At 40.1% G+C, this 19,917-nt stretch overlaps 2 protein-coding genes across 3 annotated transcripts; one reads left to right on the top strand and one right to left on the bottom strand.

Annotated features, from left to right (window-relative positions):
* The first annotated feature begins 306 nt into the window (after positions 1-306).
* LOC104105870 (ubiquitin-conjugating enzyme E2 10-like) lies at positions 307-1,611 on the top strand. The gene is made up of 4 exons (XM_009614284.4): positions 307-502; positions 608-735; positions 846-950; positions 1,314-1,611. The coding sequence occupies exons 1-4, from the start codon at positions 433-435 to the stop codon at positions 1,455-1,457; spliced, it is 447 nt and encodes a 148-aa protein (XP_009612579.1). The 5' UTR covers positions 307-432; the 3' UTR covers positions 1,458-1,611.
* Positions 1,612-8,189: 6,578 nt separating this feature from the next.
* On the bottom strand, positions 8,190-19,704 carry LOC104105869 (vacuolar protein sorting-associated protein 35A). Of its 2 annotated transcripts, XM_009614282.4 has the most exons (22): positions 19,459-19,704; positions 19,282-19,378; positions 19,057-19,180; positions 16,546-16,731; positions 16,287-16,374; positions 16,032-16,088; positions 15,843-15,932; positions 15,627-15,749; positions 15,055-15,129; positions 14,921-14,980; positions 14,069-14,185; positions 13,567-13,806; positions 13,416-13,481; positions 13,178-13,267; positions 10,395-10,484; positions 10,021-10,110; positions 9,779-9,847; positions 9,619-9,699; positions 9,399-9,506; positions 9,204-9,307; positions 8,955-9,068; positions 8,190-8,863 (listed from the first exon to the last, which is right to left on the bottom strand). In XM_009614282.4, exons 1-22 carry the CDS (start codon positions 19,549-19,551, stop codon positions 8,638-8,640), a joined length of 2,388 nt encoding a protein of 795 aa, XP_009612577.1. In that variant the 5' UTR covers positions 19,552-19,704; the 3' UTR covers positions 8,190-8,637. The 2 variants fall into 2 exon arrangements, with proteins under 2 accessions (XP_009612577.1, XP_009612578.1); XM_009614283.4 differs by lacking the exons at positions 19,282-19,378; positions 19,459-19,704 and adding an exon at positions 18,332-18,529.
* Positions 19,705-19,917: the final 213 nt, after the last annotated feature.

Genomic DNA, 19,917 nt, shown 5'->3' on the forward strand with positions numbered 1-19,917 from the left:
TGGATGCAGCATATTGCGAATGAATAAAATGAAGCCGAATGGGGAAAGTGGGAAATACTAATGAAAGTTTTATTCTTGTCAAATTGGAAACTCTGTTTGGGAAACCAAGAAAAATTATGCGGAAGAATAATCTTTTTGTGTTTTTTCACACGGCTGAAAATCATTCTATCGTTCTTTTTAAAATTGAAGAGTGGATGCATTGCTTTCTGCTACAGAATCTAATACCAATGTCAATGTGTGACCACTTAACAAAAAGAAATTATTTATTTCTACTCTTAGCTCCTTTATATAAACACTACCATTCCACTTCTTATGAGGATATCAAAAACTCAGACAACCAACATCTTTCATCAAGTTGATATCTTCTCTCCTCATAACTTGTATAATCTTGTCATCTTCATTCTTTTTTGAATTAAGTGGTGGTATTAATTAATGGCATCCAGGAGAATTCTCAAGGAGCTAAGGGATTTGCAAAGAGACCCTCCCACTTCATGTAGTGCAGGTACACTAAATATTAGTAACTAGTAGTATTTGCCAAGTGCAAACTAGAAGTTCTTGCCAAATTTAAAGATAGTTTCAGTTTTCAAGATTTTTGTAAATTTTTCAGGTCCAGTAGCTCAGGATATGTTCCATTGGCAAGCAACTATAATTGGTCCAAATGACAGCCCTTATGCTGGTGGTGTTTTCCAAGTCACCATCCATTTCCCCCCTGATTACCCTTTCAAACCTCCCAAGGTATGGTTTTCAACTAATCTCACACAATCATCTTTTTCCCCTCAAAGAAAGAAAAGAAGGGGAAATAACAAATGACTTGATGATGTTAAGTTCCATATATATATTGGCAGGTGGCTTTTAGGACAAGAGTTTTCCATCCAAATATAAACAATAATGGAAATATTTGTTTGGACATTCTTAAGGATCAATGGAGTCCTGCCCTCACCATATCCAAGGTACTGTTGGTTTCTACCTCTTTCCCCTCCACTCACATATATATTGTACCAATGATTTACTACATGAAACAAAAGGGTGAAATGGTCACTGACAATATAAAAGATTCATATCACTTAAAAGATGACAATGTAATTATCCATAATAAGTGGAACTAGTTACATCGGAAATTAGGCAAAGTATTAAAACGGGTTAAATTGTACTGATAAAGTAAAAAATATTTAGATTATCAATATATATAAGCTAAATTCATTCTTTAATTACCGAAATTTAAACAAGCGACCATAGTCTTGAGCATAATACAGTATAAGCCTTTATATTTCTACCAATTTTTGATGTATTTGCTGTTGGTTTTGTTGATGCAGGTTTTGCTCTCCATATGTTCACTGCTAACAGATCCAAATCCAGATGATCCATTGGTTCCAGAGATTGCTCATATGTGCAAGACTGATAGGAACAAGTATGAATCAATGGCTCGTAGTTGGACTAAAAAATATGCTATGAACTAAGTCTGAAGACATCAAGAAAAAACTCTATTTTGTGACAAACATGAATTTCTTGTAATCAAGCAATATATAAAATGTTCAGGAAAACTGCTACTCTTATGAAAAATGAGAATGAGTGACAGTTGGATACCTTTTATTTTAAGTATAACTTTGTCTACTTTGATTGGTTTGGTCAACTTTATTGCTCTTCGTAGCCATTATTTTCTTCTTGTTGCCTATGTACCTCCAAGCCTAGAGGTATGTACAACTCATGTGCCATGGCCCAGACCCCTGTTGGCATTCTTGTCTTGTAAATAAGCAACTATTTGTCAAAATCCCGAACCACACCTGTTGCAATTTTCACTGATACCATTAGAGCGTAGTGCACCGCCCCGCCATCGCACCTATTAATTTTCAGCAATTCCAGCGATGGTGTGGCTTGTCCGAGCTCAAATCTCGGACTGCCATCAGTGGGAAAACACATAGGGCCACACAGAAATGATGAGATGCCAACTGAAAGCACCTTTGGCAGAAAGTCACCAGACCAAGAGACAGCAGCCATCAGTGGGAAGGCATCTTTGACCTTCTGAGCCATGGTTGACAGCAGAATCCACTAAGTCTGCCTTTCCAGCTTTCTATGCTGGAATGCACCAGGCAGCTTTCCATGCTGGAATGCACCAGGCTGCTGTAACAGCTTTACCACCCCTGCCAACCACCCCTTTGTATAGCCATTTTTGTTTCTATAAATAGGCTTTATACTCATTCTTTGTAAGCATCAGATATTGCATAATACAACAGAAAATTGTCACTTGCCTCGCAAATCCGAGTCTCTTCCTTTCATAGCTTTCTTGCTTGTTTCGTGTGATTGCCATTGCTTTAGCACGGTCGTGCTATTTATTGTCTAAGGGCTGAAGCTAAGTAGCAGTCAGGATAACTTCGCTGCCCTCGCCGAACCCTCAGAAAAACGGTTCCGCGACAATTGGTATCAGAGCCTAGGTTCTTGCATGGCTCAGAACTCACAGCGTAACATTGAAGAAACCCACATTGAAGAGAACCCAGAACCACAAAGAGGTCTGGGTTGAAAGCGCGACAAAAGTAGGGCCAGGGACGCATCTCCGCCTGAAAGCGAGTTGCTGCCCTATGTAGAACCCGAAACTTCCGAAGCTACATCTCTCGATGAGAGAGTTGGTATGATATGGTCTGAAGGTCGTACATCATCGTATTTCCGCTGGAGAAAACAATATCTGTTCACTTGAGTCAGTTGCCCTTGATGGACTTGGCGAAGTCAAATGGAACGTTCAGGAGCAAGACGAAGGGCTAACCAACCTTGAACTCAAGCTCACTGAGGCTTTGTCTTCCTTACAGGCAGAAGTTGAAACTTTAAAACTGTGTCTAGAGGAGACAGCAGGAACTACTGGGCGAGGTCCCATCACTGTCCGGGAAACACGTATTGAGGCTCCTAAACCCAAAGAATTTCGGGGTGCAAGAAGCGCTCAAGACGTGGAAAACTTCTTGTGGCAGCTGGATGCTTATTTCGAACATGTAAGCATTACTAACGATGCTGCCAAAATCCGAACGGCAGCCATGTACTTATCAGAAACCGCCATACTTTGGTGGCGCAGAAAGAAGGCAGATATGGAGAAAGGAACGTGCTCCATTGACACTTGGAAGCAGTTCAAAGAGGAGCTAAAACGGCAGTTTTATCCTCAAAATATTGTGCACGAGGCTCGCCGACAGTTGAGGGAGCTTAGGCAAACATCCTCCATCCGTGAGTACATGAGGGATTTCATAAAACTCACCCAACATATCCCCAACTTGACCAGTGAGGATCTATTGTTCCATTTCTTGGATGGCTTGTAGCATTGGGCCAAACAAGAATTGCAAAGGCGACAGATCGACAACGTCGATGAGGCTATTGTAGTAGCTGAATCATTGTCAGATTTTCGGACCGGAGCGTCTAAGGGAAATAACAATCGGAGCCAAGCTGCTACTGCTCCAAAGACGGACACCCACCGAGGCAAAGGCAAATTTGTTCCCCACCGGAACAACGATAACAGAGGTAACCGCAACCACTTTTCTAATTACCGCAAGGATTATGATGAGAAGAGGAAAGGAGGCGCACATAAAGCTGCTCAACGAGATGTTTGCTGTCTTTGCGGAGACCCTTCTCATGCTGCTCGAAATTGCCCTACACTGAACAAATTAGGAGCAATTGTTGCAGCCCACCAGTAGCAAGGACAAACTGCTGCACCTACTGACAAGCAACCCGATGAGCGAAGAGCACCAGCTGATGGTGCAGGACAAGGGAAGAACAAGTTCGTAGGCTTATTCAATCATATGGCCTTGATAAACCATATGACCATTGCCGCTGTTGCTGCCCAACCGCCTTGTGTGAGGCCCCGTGAATCTTTATTTGTCAATGCCAAGTTAAACGGCAAAGACGTGCTTATCATGGTGGATACAGGTGCGACACATAATTTTGTGACAGTGGAACGAGCTAGGGAGCTTGGACTTGTCTTTATATCCAGCGACACGATAATGAAGACTATCAATGCCCTTCCCACTACCGTTCATGGCTTTGCTCCTAACGTACACATTGCTTTAGGAGGCTGGCAGGGATTGACGGACTTCACCGTTGCTCCCATGGACGTCTTTGACATCATTCTGGGATTGGACTTTTGGTACGAGGTCAGCGCACTTATTGCACCACGTATCAACCAGCTTCACATAAGCGATCCCGGAGGCTCGTGTATTGTGCCCCTTGTTCGGGTACCACAAACTGGAATGCATCTGTCAGCAATGCAACTTGTGAAAAGTTTCAAGAAAGGGGAACCAACATTTCTTGCAACTTTGAGGGGAATCGTTGAGCATTACCTTGAGGCAGTAGCATTTCCTCCCCGCATTGAGCAAGTCCTTGATGATAATAAGGATGTGATGCCGGAAGAACTTCCCAAACAATTGCCACCACGAAGGGAAGTTGATCATCAGATCGAGCTAGTTCCAGGGGCAAAGCCACCTGCCATGTCGCCTTATCGCATGGCGCCCCCGGAATTGGAGGAATTGAGGAAGCAACTCAAGGAGTTGCTAGAGGCTGGCCACATACGACCATCCAAGGCACCTTACGGAGCTCCTGTCTTATTTCAGAAGAAGAAGGAGGGTACCATGCGCTTATGTATTGATTATCGGGCCCTTAACAAGGTCACTGTGAAGAATAAGTACCCTATCCCTCTCATTGCAGATTTATTTGACCGCTTGGGGCAGGCCAAGGTATTCACCAAGATGGATTTGAGGAAAGGTTACTACCAAGTGCGGATTGCCGACGGAGACGAGCCCAAGACAACTTATGTTACACGGTATGGGGCTTTTGAATGGTTGGTAATGCCATTCGGTTTGACCAACGCTCCTGCAACCTTCTGCACTTTGATGAACAAATTATTCCATCCTTTCTTGGATCAGTTCGTTGTCATCTATCTAGATGATATTGTGGTTTACAGCAACAATATGGATGACCATGCGGAACACCTTCGCAAGGTATTCAAGGTACTAAGGGAAAATGATCTGTGCGTTAAACGTGAAAAATGCAGCTTCGCACAACCCATAGTACAGTTCCTCGGGCATACAATCAGCCATGGGGAAATCCGGATGGATAGGGACAAGGTGGAAGCTATCCAGGACTGGGAAGCTCCAACAAAGGTACCGGAACTTCGGTCCTTTCTCGGCTTAGCCAACTATTATCGGAGATTCATATTCGGTTACTCGGCTATTGCATCCCCCCTCACTGACTTGCTAAAGAAGGACAAAGAGTGGGAATGGAGCTACATCTACCAGAAGGCATTCGAGAAACTCAAGGCATCAATCACCAAGGAACCCGTATTGGCACTGCCTGATTTCTCGAAAGTTTTTGAAGTCCAGACTGATGCGTCTGACTTTGCTATAGAAGGCGTACTGATGCAAGAGGGCCATCCTATAGCCTTTGAGAGTCGAAAACTGAATGATGCTGAGAGGCGTTACACGGTCCAAGAGAAAGAAATGACTGATGTAGTCCATTGCTTAAGGACTTGGCGTCATTATTTGTTGGGGGCACATTTTGTTGTCAAGACTGACAACGTTGCAACAAGCTACTTCCAAACACAGAAGAAGCTATCTGCCAAGCAGGCCCGTTGGCAAGATTTCTTGGCCGAATTCGACTATACCCTGGAATATAAACCGGGGAAAACTAACGTAGTTGTCGATGCTTTGAGTCGCAAGACAGTACTAGCAACCATAGTTAGCTCAGCAAACACTGGCATCATCAAGATCATCAAAGAGGGCATGCAACATGACCCCATGGCGAAACAACTTCTTGCCTTGGTCAGTCAAGGCAAAACTCAGAGATTTTGGGAAGAAGATGGTCTCTTGTACACTACTGGCAAAAGAGTTTACGTGCCCAAATTGGCAAATCTCAGGCGTACTCTGCTGAAAGAAGGTCATGACTCTGCCTGGGCAGGTCATCCAGGGAAAAAACGCACATTGGCCCTGATTGAGTCTTCTTATTATTGGCCTCGGATGCGGGACGACATCGAGGTATATGTACGCACTTGTCTAGTTTATCAACAAGACAAGGTGGAATCCAAGCTTCCTGGGGGTTTACTTGAGCCGCTTCCAGTTGCGGCGAAGCCATGGGACAGCATAACCATGGACTTCATCACGTGTTTGCCAAATTCAGAGGGATTCGGCACCATTATGGTGGTTGTCGATAGATTCACCAAGTATGCAACATTTTCGGCCACCACTGCCGGTTGCAAAGCTAAAGAGGCAGCACGTATATTCTTGAGGGACATCGTGAAATATTGGGACGTGCCTAAGCACATCATAAGCGATCGAGACCCTCGTTTCACCGGCGCATTCTGGAAAGAATTGTTCAGCTTGTTGGGAACTCAACTACACTTCTCAACAAGTTTTCATCCGCAAACAGATGGACAAACGGAAAGGATTAATGCTTTGCTTGAATGCTATCTGAGGCATTATGTCAGCGCCAATCAAAGAGACTGGGCTAAGCTACTGGATATAGCTCAATTCTCTTACAATTTGCAACGCAGCAAGTCGACTGGGAAGAGTCCCTTTGAGCTTGCAACTGGGCAACAGCCCAACACTCCTCAATCATTGCCCGCCAACGTCGGATTGAAAAATCCGGGGGCTTATCACATGGCCAAGTTTTGGGAGGAACAAACCGATCTAGCCAGGTCATATCTTGACAAGGCTGCCCGCAAAATGAAGAAATTTGCGGACCGGAAGCGACGCCCAGTCAACTATAGGATTGGAGACAAGGTCATGGTGAAATTGAATCCACGGCAGTTCAAATCACTGCGAGGCGTACATCATAGTTTGATTCGCCGATATGAGGGCCCATTCGAAATTGTTGCCAAGGTGGGTATAATATCTTACCGACTGGACATGCCGCGTCATCTGAAAATCTATCCTGTCTTCCATGCTAGCCAATTGAAACCATATTTCGAAGACAAGGATCGGGCGCAGTCCAGCCGAAGCCAAATTTTTGCAACTTCACCAGCAACAAACAAGCAAGTGGAAGCCATCATAGACCATCAGTTGGTCCGTGGAAAAGGATGGGGCAATTCGAGCGCACAGTTCCTTGTTCACTGGAAAGGAACTTCGCCAGAGGAGGCATCATGGGAGAAGTACGAAGATTTGTGGCAGTTCAGGGAACAAGTCCACAATTATCTTCAGTTGTGTGGCGCCGGGGTCGTCGCCATTTCAAGTGGGGGAGCGTGAACCGCCCCGCCATCGCACCTATTAATTTTCAGCAATTCCAGCGATGGCGTGGCTTGTCCGAGCTCAAATCTCGGACTGCCATCAGTGGGAAAACACATAGGGCCACACAGAAATGATGAGATGCCAACTGAAAGCACCTTTGGCAGAAAGTCACCAGACCAAGAGACAAGCAGCCATCAGTGGGAAGGCATCTTTGACCTTCTAGACCATGGTTGACAGCAGAATCCACTAAGTCTGCCTTTCCAGCTTTCCATGCTGGAGTGCACCAGGCAGCTTTCCATGTTGGAATGCACCAAGGTGCTGTAACAGCCTTACCAGCCCTGCCAACCACCCCCTTTGTATAGCCATTTTCGTTTCTATAAATAGGCTTTATACTCATTCTTTGTAAGCATCAGATATTGCATAATACAACAGAAAATTGGCACTTGCCCCCCAAATCCAAGTCTCCTCCTTTCATAGCTTTCTTGCTTGTTTCGTGTGATTGGCATTGCTTTAGCACGATTGTGCTATTTATTGTCTAAGGGCTAAAGCTAAGTAGCAGTCAATCTAACTTCGCTGCCCTCGCCGAATCCTAAGAAAAACGGTTCCACGACAGTAAGCTCTGATATATCAAGCACTGCTCTACTAAGATGCAATCCAAATTGTCGAGTTTAAACCTTGGCCACAACCACATGTAATTCACATCCGAACAAGTAGAATCAAGCACAACACATTTTGGTATTCATCATTTCAATTTTTGCAGCTTTCATTGCTGCTGGAACATACGGGTTGGCAATTACCCTGATTGATTTATCAGCGAGATATGGGACATTAGCGATAATGTTAGACTAGCAAAAACGTCATAGTTTATGAAAACCCTAGTTTAAAATTTCTGAAATATTAGCTTTTTTTAATTAATCGGCCGCAATAGCCTGATATAAAATTGATTGGCTTCCTTATATCACATTTTCCACCAGCAGAATTGCTCCAATTACCATTTCAGTAATATTTGATTAAAAGTCATTGGTAATTTGAGAAATGTTTAGGCAAGTTCAAATGGGATAGGGCATGTTATACAACTACAGGACAAATTATTCCGGTACTTATCTTAATCACATATTTGAACTAGATATTCACGAACTACCTCCCCACCTTTCTCCACCTCAAAAGAAAAGTCTAAAACCTCCCAAATAAATCTAAAACAAATACCAGTGGCAAGCGCTCAAAGTCCTAACTGGAGAGCAAATTATTACAACTTACAACAATCACTCACAATCTTTATTAGGATATACCGTGAAGGCGTGATCAGGATATACACGTCTCTGCAGCTGCTTCTGCTAGCCCGGTTTCGAATGCATTTTTCTCTAGAGCAAGTTGAAAATGAATCAATTTTGTACTTGAACAAAAATGTGCTGCTTCTCTGACACCAAGAATTCAAATTCCTTGGAAGAATGCTCTATTTGATTATGACTTGATGCCTGATTGGCTCGTATTTCTCACCAACTGCACCACCTTTATCCTTCTGGAACTGGATATATCGCAGGGTGCTTGCAAAGTAGGTATCTGCTGCAGGATCTGCTGTTGTATTTTCGCTTTGCATTTCAGTTGTGATTAGTTCAATCAGGCTCTGGATGGAGGGAACATTAATCTGTGAGACCCCTTTCTCAAAGAAATATAGATACCTGTTAACATACAAATGGTTCTGTTGTTAATGACTTCCAAAAGAACAGTATTTGAGAAGGAAAAAGAGCAAGAATGAAGAGTTGGTTTTACTTGTTTAGAATTTCTATAAAGAGCAAGACCGATCCACTGCTTCCTCGGGTTGCAGTGGACATTTGTTGAGCAGCATTTGCAATCCTTAAGGCCCGCTTTAAGCAAAGCAAAACCCTGGATTAAAAAAAAGTAACACATGAGAAGAAGGCAACAGAAAAGCATGAAACCAAAAGGAACTCAACAGAGCCTTAGAAGATTTAAATTAAATCTATAATTCATCCCCTAAGTATGCATGGCATAGTTATGAACCTTTCTCCATCCTTGATATTGTCCTGATCGTCAACCCAGAAAAGATGTGAACAAGCGTATACAGCCCTACATTGATCAGGCTTCTTAAGGAGCTTTGCAGAGTACTTGAGGATACAAAGGGGAAAGAGCGGTTAGAATCTATTTGTAATGATATTAAAATCAGCAAAAGCAAATAGGAGATGCTAAAACAATTACCCCTGTGGCCTTGTGCGTTAATGTATCCCTGTTCTCAACACCAAAGATGTGCATTCTCTGAAGAGTCCCAATTATCAAGTGTATTGCAGTCACCTGTGCTTTGGAGTCCTGCCAAACAATTGAATTAACATTAGAAAAATCAACTAAAGGTTTCACGCAAACATATAGCATGCCAGGAATTCCAGAATATAAAATTGGGACAAAATAAAGCAGATACTACCGAGATTTCTTCTTCATATAGCATATAAGCTTGAGTGAAAAATTCATAGGCAACAGGCTCTAGGTCAGAATCATTAGCAGCCTGAGCAACAGAGACAACTGCTTGTCAGTAAAAAACAGATGCGAGCTATCTTCCACAAGTTTGAACGGAAATCATGTACCTCAGCACACTCCAAGTACAACTTCAACGCTAGTTCCGGTACTGGAACAATTGAGAGAGCCTCAATAATCTAGAACAAGGTGTAGCCATAAGTAACAGAATTACCTCAGGACATTCATAAGAATGGTAAAATTGTAAGAATGACTGCAAATGAATGAAGACAAGCTAAAGAAAGAAGGAACAGAAGAACACGACTCATAAAACAAGATTTACACTAATAACATCCCCATTCTGTTATAATACCTGATTCAGAATCTGAAAAAATTTCTCAGGCATAGCAGATGCCTCATCCTCAGGAGCATTTTCATCATGACTATGCAGTCGCCTAACAAACTAGAAACAAAGGGAAAAATACATCAGCGGTACAACAAAGTAGGCCAATCTATTTGTGAAGGAACTCTCCTCTCTTTCTTCTCTTTAATGGGGAACATGGGGTGGGGTGGGCGGTAATATACTTTTTTTTATGTTCTCTTCTTAGAACGAGTAGTTCCATAGGTGAAGGATCATGCTGACGCGCTACATATGCACAAGTCCCCTTCATTTAGCTTAGCACAAAAGGAAACAAGGAATATTGAGCACCAGACTCCTCTTATAGCCCTCAAGTTGCAGATTCAAACCTTAAGAGAGTTAAGAATAAGGGGAGGGATGGTACAAGGAAGCCTCTTTGGTCCTCCTGTCAAAATGTGTTTATGCACAGCACAAATCATCTGCAATACAATGAAATAGCAAATCGTATCAACTCTCGGAAGCAAGGAAACAACACTTACAACTAGGAAAACAAACATTGCAGCCACATAGAAGCAAACCATACAACATTATCATCAGATGCATGCCTTGTCTTGAGCATAAACGATCATATAAAAAAAATGTGAACCACTGACAGTGTTATCAAAAGCGAAAAGCGCAAAGAAGCTCTAAGGTACATCGGGGCTTTAAGCACAAAGCGCAAATAAAGTGTGGGCTTTAATGAAGAAAGGCGCAAATGGAGAAAAAAATATAAATATGTATGTGTAGTCCAAGACTAATAATTATAAGCATGAATAACAAATATATAGATAAAGAAATTGAATTTTTTTTACAATGAAGTGAAATATCAATTGTTTAGATTTTCCTCTTCAGGATTACGCTCATTGGCAAGGAAAAATATGCCTTACAGCCTTGATGACAAGGCTAAAGTGCCTACAAAGCGATGCGAAGCGCTCAACATGTTTTGAGCCTCACTTTAGGGCTTAAGCGCGCCTTTGACAACACTGACCACAGAGCCACGAGGCATGGACGGTTCATTTTGGTTACAAGCTGGGCTTGTACATGGTCATTTTAAAGTTCTCCTCTAGTGTTGGCAGTCACTGGGTTTCTCATCATTTTCCTTTTTTTCCCTTCTTAATAACAAAGTGAAAACATTAACACTCTTCAAAGTAGATCATCATATATGCATCAATATCTTTTCTTGAGAATGGAATTATAAAAATGTGAACCACGGAGCCACGAGGCATGAACTCATCACTTGCAAGTTGAACCTGATGTTAAGACTCTATAGCTCATTCCCATCCATCTCTCTGGTTAGAAACTTAGAGGATAATAGGGAATATCAGTATCTTCTCTTGCAAGAGGTAGTGATTACCTAATAGAAGAAAACGACTGAAAAGAAAGATGATACATGGTATTCTATCCCAAGTTCATACTCCTGGTTACTTCTTTGGGATGTCAAACAACCATGACCATATCCTGGAAAATATATTTTTGACACTTTACAGACTATTGTTTGAATATTCTATAATATGAAAGGCAGTGCCCAACCTTCTTTTACACCATTTACCCGGAGAAACAAAAGAAATACAAAAAGGAACAACTAACGGCTTTCCTACTTTATTTTCTGCCAATCAAACCACCACGTTCAACTTTTGGTGAAGGGATTAGAAACTAACACTCTATTAGAAAACAAGTACCTTTGCAATGTCTCCTGAATCCAGATGGTGACAATAAGCTAAGGGCAATCAACAACAATTATGCCTCATTTAGCTCAACTCATATCATCATTACAAAAATAAAATAAAAGTGCAAGTAAAAAAGATAAATATATATATATATATATATATATATATATATATAGTAATAATAATAATAATAACAATAATAATAACAATAATACAATAACAACAATAACAACAACAAAATTTCTCTACCAAGTCAAAAACCTATTCCCAACTAGCAGGTATCACCTATATGGATTTTTCTCTTCCATTGTGCATCTTTAGCTGTTTGCAATGGTTCCAAGGATTTGTATATCTTTCGAGACAATTTTATTCCATGTGATTTTAGGTCTACGCCGTTCCCTTTTAACACCTTCCCCAACCATAGTTTCACACCTACGGACCGGTGCATCTATAGGTCGATGCAGGATATGACCAAACCATCTCAAGCGGCCTTATCTTGACCAGGAAAAGGGAAGAAAGTAAGTACACATGCTCCACCAGGAACATGCATAAGAGTACACTTACCAACCTCATCCGAAAAGGCATTATGCTACAAGGGCATGATTTTTCGATAATAACCAGTGTTTTAAAAGGCGTGGGCGTAAGGCGAGACATTTTACATATGCCTCAGCGAGGCGTAAGCCCCATAGATATTTAATTTTTAATATTTTATAAAATAATATAATTATAGTAAATATTTATAAACGGGTAAAATTGCATAAGAATTGAAGAAAACTATAAATATGTGAATATATATATATATATATATATATATACTCCATCTCCACAAAAAACTAGTCAAAACAGTCCAAGTACCTTGCGTCTAAAAAAAATAAAGTTTTCTACATGGAGGAACAAAAAGGATGACTAACCTGCAATTTGAACTTTGAACTTACTGCTATGAAGGAGAATGGAGTTCTCTTTGTATTTGTATAAAACAATTGAATATTCGTTACTTTTGGGAGATATTACAGACTAGCAGACAAGATAAAGAATTGGGAAAGACTATGAATTAGGGCTTCAACCAATAAAAAAAGTCTTGACTTTTAAATTTAATACATTTCAGTTCCTTCTTAAAACTTTTGAGTAATTACCAAGCTGACTTTTGAGAATTTGGGTATTATATGAAGGACTTATTCAACAAATTTTGTTTTAATTTGAAAAAGTTTCTAAGGCTTACGCCTCACTAAAAAAATGCGCCTCAAACGTCCGGGCATACACCCCGAACGCCCGGACGTACGTCCCGAATTGCTATGCACACGCCTCTTGAGACTTTCGCCCCACACCATCGCCTCGGAGCGTTTTTGGTGCGCCTCGCCCCAGGGCTTGCCCCGAAAATGCCTTTTAAAACACTGGTAATAACAAGTACAGAGGCTGTCCCTCAAAGGAGTATATAAGTAATTTAAGAGAAAGTAAATCATAATTACCTTCAGCATCTCTTCAGGATCATCATTGTGAAGCATTTGAATAAGCCGTGCAACGGAATTCTGCTCTTCTTTGAAATCATCTACATCAAGCTGAAAATTGGAGGATGAAGAAACTAAGACACAATTGCATACTGCATTGACAAACTAATTTTAAAATAGATGCCAGTGAGGATGCAAGGAAAATATAAGCTTAAGAACTAAGGTAAATGTTAAAGCAAGCAGAGAGTTTCCAGTCCACCTCATCATTAACATCCTCATCCAAATCTCTAATCAGTGCTTTCATTAACTCAAAAAGTGCCTCAACCTGACAAGACCAGTAATTTCAAGTAACAAATGGGAAACACTTGTAAGCAATAAATTCAAGTACACAAAATTAACTAATATCAAACCTTTTCAGCAGTTGAAATGCAAGTCTTATTTTTCAGAATATTTTGAACCAAAACATTAGCCATCACTTTACTAGTTGCATCATCAAGATACTCCATAAGATGAGGATAATTTGACAGCTTTAGCACAGTATCTATATCCTTATACTTCCCCAGGGGAGCACTTAGTAGGGCCACAATCTGTTTTGTTGCTTTATTGTCTTTGAGCTTTCCTTTTCCAGAAAGTTTCTGAACACAGGCACCCTGCATGTGAAAAAGAGTGAGATCATTACAGGCTCCACGCGAACCAGGCAGGCCAGAAAGCCGTCTAAATTGACATAGCCTTCAAAGAATGAAAAGTTTCACGTACAACTTATCTTGTTTTTGTGTTCTGTTCTACAAGTTTCACATGTTCATTATGGATCCAGAAAACACAACAGACTAATAAACTTACCCAGAAACATAAAACCTAGAACCATAGTGCGTATGGCAACTACTTATTGAGAGAGAGAAAATAAGAACCTACCAGAATCTGATCTACATAATCAAGGCGATCAGGGTGGACATGAAGAGTAAATGTCAAAAGAGATGCATACAAAGTCACCACTCCAGCAATAGGCATGTCTTCTTGAGCCTCTATCACCTGCACCAACAGAGAGACGGGTATAATGAAGCGCATCATCATAATCAAAGAAATTATACATAACTAGAATTCATTACTGATCAGGAAAAAAACCGGGATTTTAAAGTCGTGTTATTTGGTTCATTTTTGGAATGTCTGTTTAGTTTGCTTTTGTTTTGTTTTCTCTGGAAAAAAATACCTGTCATTCAATATGATTCTGCAAGTATCGGTTTACTGTGCGTTACTAACGGCCTTTACGTTAAGGTTTTGTTTTTCGAAAACCAAAATAATGCGAAAACAACAGTAATTGTTCTTTATTCTAGGAAACGAAACAACCAAGAACATCTTGGAAGGCTTTCTGGTCCAATATCTCAAATGGAGAACAGATCAGACTCATCAGGTCATGATTACAGTACAATGTACCAATCTATATTTTCTTGAAAATTTTTTTTTTTTTTTTTTTGAAAAGGTACCAATCTATATTTTCACAAGCGATAATCTCCCTGAATGAATCTTTCTGCTATGAAGCTATGAAAGTACTTTATTTCTAAGATTTATCTGAATCTCCAACAATGGAGAACACAAAAATTGCTGGTCAATAAGTATCTCTTGATGAAATTCTAAAACATCAGCAATATCCACTAAATCCCCACTCGGTTGAGGTAGAAATCCAGGATATAAAAAAGGTTTCTCCTCAAAGCATTCTAGAATCCATATAGCAGTTTTAATATATTTAAGAACAGTAATCTCAATTACCTTGCCTATGGCATTGTTTAGTTTTGTGAAAGCTTCAACCTGGAAAAACTCAGGTAAGACCTACAGGAAGAAAATATTCAGAAACTGCCAGGTGTAAATCTCTAATTCTGGAGAAGATTGAATTTGTTACTAACTTCTGCACTTAAAGCAGCATAGTTTGAAAGCCTTTCCATCAGACGAGCAAGCACTGTCTTGATATCAACAGATGGCTGAAGACACAAAACATAATAAAGACATAAAAGACATAGCAAATGATCTAAAAACACAAATGACATAGCAAATAATGCTTGGTAAGTTAAGTTCTGATAAAAAAGGACCACTGATTGTCCACTGTCTAGAACTGTCACAGAGATAGTTTAAAACAAACAAGTGGCAACAATTAACCTTTACAACAATGACTTCATAAGTGATGCAGAATTGGTCCTAGATTTTTTTTGATCGGGTATAAAAATTATCGAACAAATGCATACCTAATCTCTTAAGTTTCCCAGCCTATCTTCTAGCATTAGACACGAGCTGCATTATTCATTGGCCTCCATAACCTAATCTTTGAATTTATAACGCCAAGGTTATCTTAAACATTCTTGCAGACAGTAAACCAACCTCACACCCGTGGTGTCCCACCAGGCATGACATTTTTGCTTCTACATTTTACTATTGCAGTTAAAGAAAATCCCAATTTATGATATGAACAATACTGACATACCTGAAACTGGGGGCAAGCATCTAGTAATGTTTCAAGAGTTTGTAAGTGGTACTCATCAGGGAAGACTTGGATGATGCAATCCATCAAATATCCCTGTGCAATCTCATCTTTACAGTTGACAACCTAAACATAACATGAGGTACACTATGAGTTAGAATATTGTAATGATTTTGGCTTAAATAATTACGATAGGGAAGGTCACCAGAGGCAGATTACCTGCTCTAGAACTCTAGGAAGCACCATATCTTTGTACAAATCAAGGTCAATGGCCTCAATTTGACTTAGAACATGCAGGTTTTTCCCCACCTACCAATAATAAGAGCAAAACGAAAATCCTCACATAAGTGTGCATATCCGTGGCTTATTTCAGTTGCTAGTAATCATGCCTAAGTAACAGCTCATTACAAGATCACGAAGCTCGCTCCTTTCTTTTTCACGTTTTTCCTTTTCCCGTGCAGGTCCCTGCAGACCAGAAATCCCGACGCAACCCTCAACTCATGATCAGCAAAGAGTATGTATCATTCAGAAGCATTAAAACACCTGCATGACCACAAAGTATGTCCTCATGATTTCTTTTACCTTCATGACATGCAGGTGTTGTGGCATTATTCATGTCAAAGTACGAGAGCAGTTACAGCATTCACAGACATTTGAACCAACCTGATGTTGCATTCGCACCCAAAGTTTGTTCATTTCTGTGAAATTTTGGAGCACGAATTCTACAGCATCCATAGCAGTGTCAGCATCCCTGTGGGAACAGCATGTCAGGGTATCCAACTAAACGTTCATTTTTGTAAATTTTCTTCAAGTGTGTGTAAACCTTGCAATCAGACCATTGCTAAGGTAACCCAGCTAATTTGGGCATCTGACACAATAATGTACATATATTGCTGGTAATGCAGCTGGGTGATGCCCTTACCCTTCATATTCAGATCCTATATCAGGGAGTTTATCCCTGCTGACTTGGGAAAGGTAACTCCTTAGGAAGAGCCCACGTAATGGATGTTGTATGCTACGACACATTTCCACCAGATCTTTGAGAATATCCTTGGCAGGAGCCTCCTTTGATTTGATGTACACCGACCCCACAGTACAAAGGAGATACCTAAGAAAAAGCAGGGATAAAAACCATGAAGATACTGACATGCAGTTGATATAAGAGCAGAATTAGAATAAGCTTAAGAAGGCAATCAGTGGCTTATATACTAGTAACACAAATCTGAGTGCATTACATGTCTCTTGACTGAAGATCACAGGAATAATGAAATCAAGTGTCCTTATAACCGTATTAGCATTTCTCTTTAGTATAAGGCACATTACTGAAGGGCAGAGGAATAATGAAATCAGGTGCCTTATAACAGCATTAACATTTCTTTTTACTCAAGGTACATAACTGAAGACTACTAATTTTGTTTTTCTTATCAAAAGGTACATAACTGAAGAGCAAAGGAACAATGGAATCAAGTGTCCTTATAACCGTTCCACCATTCAGTGTTGTGTACAAGGTTCCTTACTTTTGGTATATAATTTGTGTACGAGGTTTCATTAACCCCTTCCCCAGGACATCAATAAATCATTACCTTATCAAAATATACTAGTAAAGGCAAATCTGAGACAAGTTGAACTTGGTATCTCAGCGTTCCTGGGAAGGAACTTTGAGGTCTTCAGCTATACTTGTGACAATCCCTCCCTGTTTGAAAAGCAATCACCAGTTCACAAAAGATTTGGGAAATTTACTTCATAAAAGGATACCGGCCTATTGCTAATTACCCAGTATGGCTTTGCTTTCCTATAAATTCACATATCTATATTGGACATTTTCCTGTTTCAAATACACTAAATGCAATGTCAGCAGATTCCCAGTTTCCAAACTGCTAGAGCTGTGAAACTTGCATTCACGTGAGTTAAAAGGTTTATTCAACTGAGTGCTAAACAAAACATGGAGAGTGATGTCAGTGAGCAGTTTAAGAGAATACGAACAAAAGTTTAAAAGAACTTTAGTGTTACAGGTCAAATGGAACAGAATCCAAACATTCTGATTCAACAGTATTACAGGTGACAAATTTTATTGCCCAATAGTCTTGCAGTTCTTCATAGGCAGGTGGGATAGAAAATCTTCTCCCAAAAAGAGACAGACCATCCAGGACCGGACTAAAAAGTAACCCAATTTTCACTACCACGTGATTCCCAAGTTTGTGATTAGGGAGGCTGTCCTCACTCAGGATAATCTACGGAAGAGAATTGTTTCAAGATGTTATTTGTGTGGGAATGATGCTGAGACAATCAACCGTTTGTTTCTTCATTGTAGAGTGACCAGCTAGTTATGGGATTTGTTCATTAATCTCAGAGGTGCTAGATGGGTAATGCCAGGGAGAACCTCTGATCTTTTATTATGCTGGAATACAGAGATAGACTTTACCACAGACAAAAACAGATGGAAAATTGTCCCAGCAACTATTTGGTGGACAATTTGGAAAGAAAGGAACCCGAGATGCTTTGAAGATACAACCAACTCTCTACAAAAGATTAAGATGAAGTGTATTCTTCTTTTTTGTTTTTGGTGTAAATCAGAATATGTAGAGGATCCTGATTCAATCCTAGATGTTTTGAGTTCCTTGTAATACAAGAAGAGCAAGGACTATATTTTTGCATTTCCATATTGTAATTGATTATTTTGGCTTTTTTGAATAGACTGGACGCTTTACCTTCTCCGGTGGGGGGGGAATGCTTCTCCTCTATAGGCTCTCAATCTTAGCCAATGGTGCTTGCTTCCCAAGTTGTGGTGAAGCAGTCACTTGACCAGGTCCTCCTTGTGGCAAAGACCTTATGAGGTTTAATCAAATTTGGTAACTTCTTTGCTAATTGTGGAAGTGTTGTTTGCGGACTAGGCTTTTCCTGCAATTCTAATTAGACACTGAGTTGTAAGGACAAAAATCCAACTGCTAGCCTTTTCCTTGATTCATATAGGGTGACGCCAAATTGGATCAAACCCATTTTAGAGTTATCAGCTATGTTGCTCGGACTCTCCTAAAATGTGGCTGGGTGCGTGTCGGATCCTCCAAAAGTAATGCATTTTTGGAGGATCCGACACGGGTACGATAACATTTTGAAGAGTCCGCGCAACATAGGTTATCAGATAGTATGTGCTTTACTACTTATCTGAGTATTTAGCATTTGAAATTTTTAAACAGAATAAGACTGCAAAGTTTAAGCAAATTCTTTTTTTATCAGTAAAATAAGATTCCATTAACGACCAAACAGCACTATGGAATATTTACAATAGGATTAAAAAGCAGAAAGCAAAAATTGATATGTCTTAACCTGTCTTAATAAGGACTCTAAAGTATCTAACAAAGTTCAGCCTTATTTGCAACTCCACTTAACACAATTAAGGATTCAGAATAAAGACCGGATCGCCATCACAACTTACAATCTGGGCAAAATGTTGCCAGCGTGCTGCACGAGCTCATACAAGTCAACAATAGAGCAACCACGCTTACTCTCCTCCTTGAAGAATATCTCTAGCTTCCTCAATTCATCAAATGCCCGCATATCTAACAAAGCACAATTCCAATACTGCTGGTTAAAGGATCTTCAAATTCTAACTAACACACTAAGAGGCAAAATCTAGATCAGATCAGTGAGAATCACTTACATAGCTCGTAGTATTTGTGAGGAGAAAGCTTGGAAGTTCGGAGCTCCGAGAGCATCTGAGCCGAGTATTTCAATGCATCTTTCAGATTGTTCGAGTCCTGAAAACTCCAAATTAGGGGTTTTGAATACCAAAAAGCTCAAATTTTACAAGTAAAAAATAGAGGCTTTCGGGAAATACAAGAGCGCGATGCATGTAAAAAGCGTTTTGCTGAAGGCCGGCGATCCCAGTGGCAAGCCACTTCTCTTCGTCTTCAACTCCGTTACGTATCATATTGGATTGTTCCTTGCAAATTTGGGGGACCTTCGTGTTTGATTTTTGCTGCTGCAACTGCTAGTGTTTGGAGTGGTCGTGCAATTCGAAGTTGATTGGAACTCTGTTAAATGTTAAAATCCGATTGCCAATTTTCCCTTCCTCCGGGTCAGGGGTCAAAAGCATTACAGTATTAATTTTAAAAATAAATATATTTATAAGTCTGTAAAATATACACAGAAAATTGTTTAATTCTTTAAAAAGTAATAATGTCAAAAATATATAAGATAAAAGGATTGAAGAAGTACTAGTTTCTCGATATTACGAAGTACATTTGTACACTATAGTAATAATCAATTTATTTGCTCATGCCCGAGTTTAGATGCA

This window comes from Nicotiana tomentosiformis, chromosome 2 (assembly GCF_000390325.3).
Source record: "Nicotiana tomentosiformis chromosome 2, ASM39032v3, whole genome shotgun sequence".
Taxonomy (NCBI): domain Eukaryota; kingdom Viridiplantae; phylum Streptophyta; class Magnoliopsida; order Solanales; family Solanaceae; genus Nicotiana; species Nicotiana tomentosiformis.

Bases quoted from the DNA above. Each gene is read 5' to 3' on its own strand.
- LOC104105870 (XM_009614284.4), top strand. From the start codon at position 433: ATGGCATCCAGGAGAATTCTCAAGGAGCTAAGGGATTTGCAAAGAGAC. The intron at 503-607 runs GTACACTAAATA...TAAATTTTTCAG, and splicing joins TCCCACTTCATGTAGTGCAG to GTCCAGTAGCTCAGGATATG. The intron at 736-845 runs GTATGGTTTTCA...ATATATTGGCAG, and splicing joins ACCCTTTCAAACCTCCCAAG to GTGGCTTTTAGGACAAGAGT.
- LOC104105869 (XM_009614282.4), bottom strand. From the start codon at position 19,551: ATGATACGTAACGGAGTTGAAGACGAAGAGAAGTGGCTTGCCACTGGG. The intron at 16,732-19,056 runs GTAAGTTGTGAT...GCTTTTTCTTAG, and splicing joins GGCAACATTTTGCCCAGATT to GTATCTCCTTTGTACTGTGG. The intron at 14,981-15,054 runs GTTAGTAACAAA...TTCTTCCTGTAG, and splicing joins ATGCTGCTTTAAGTGCAGAA to GTCTTACCTGAGTTTTTCCA.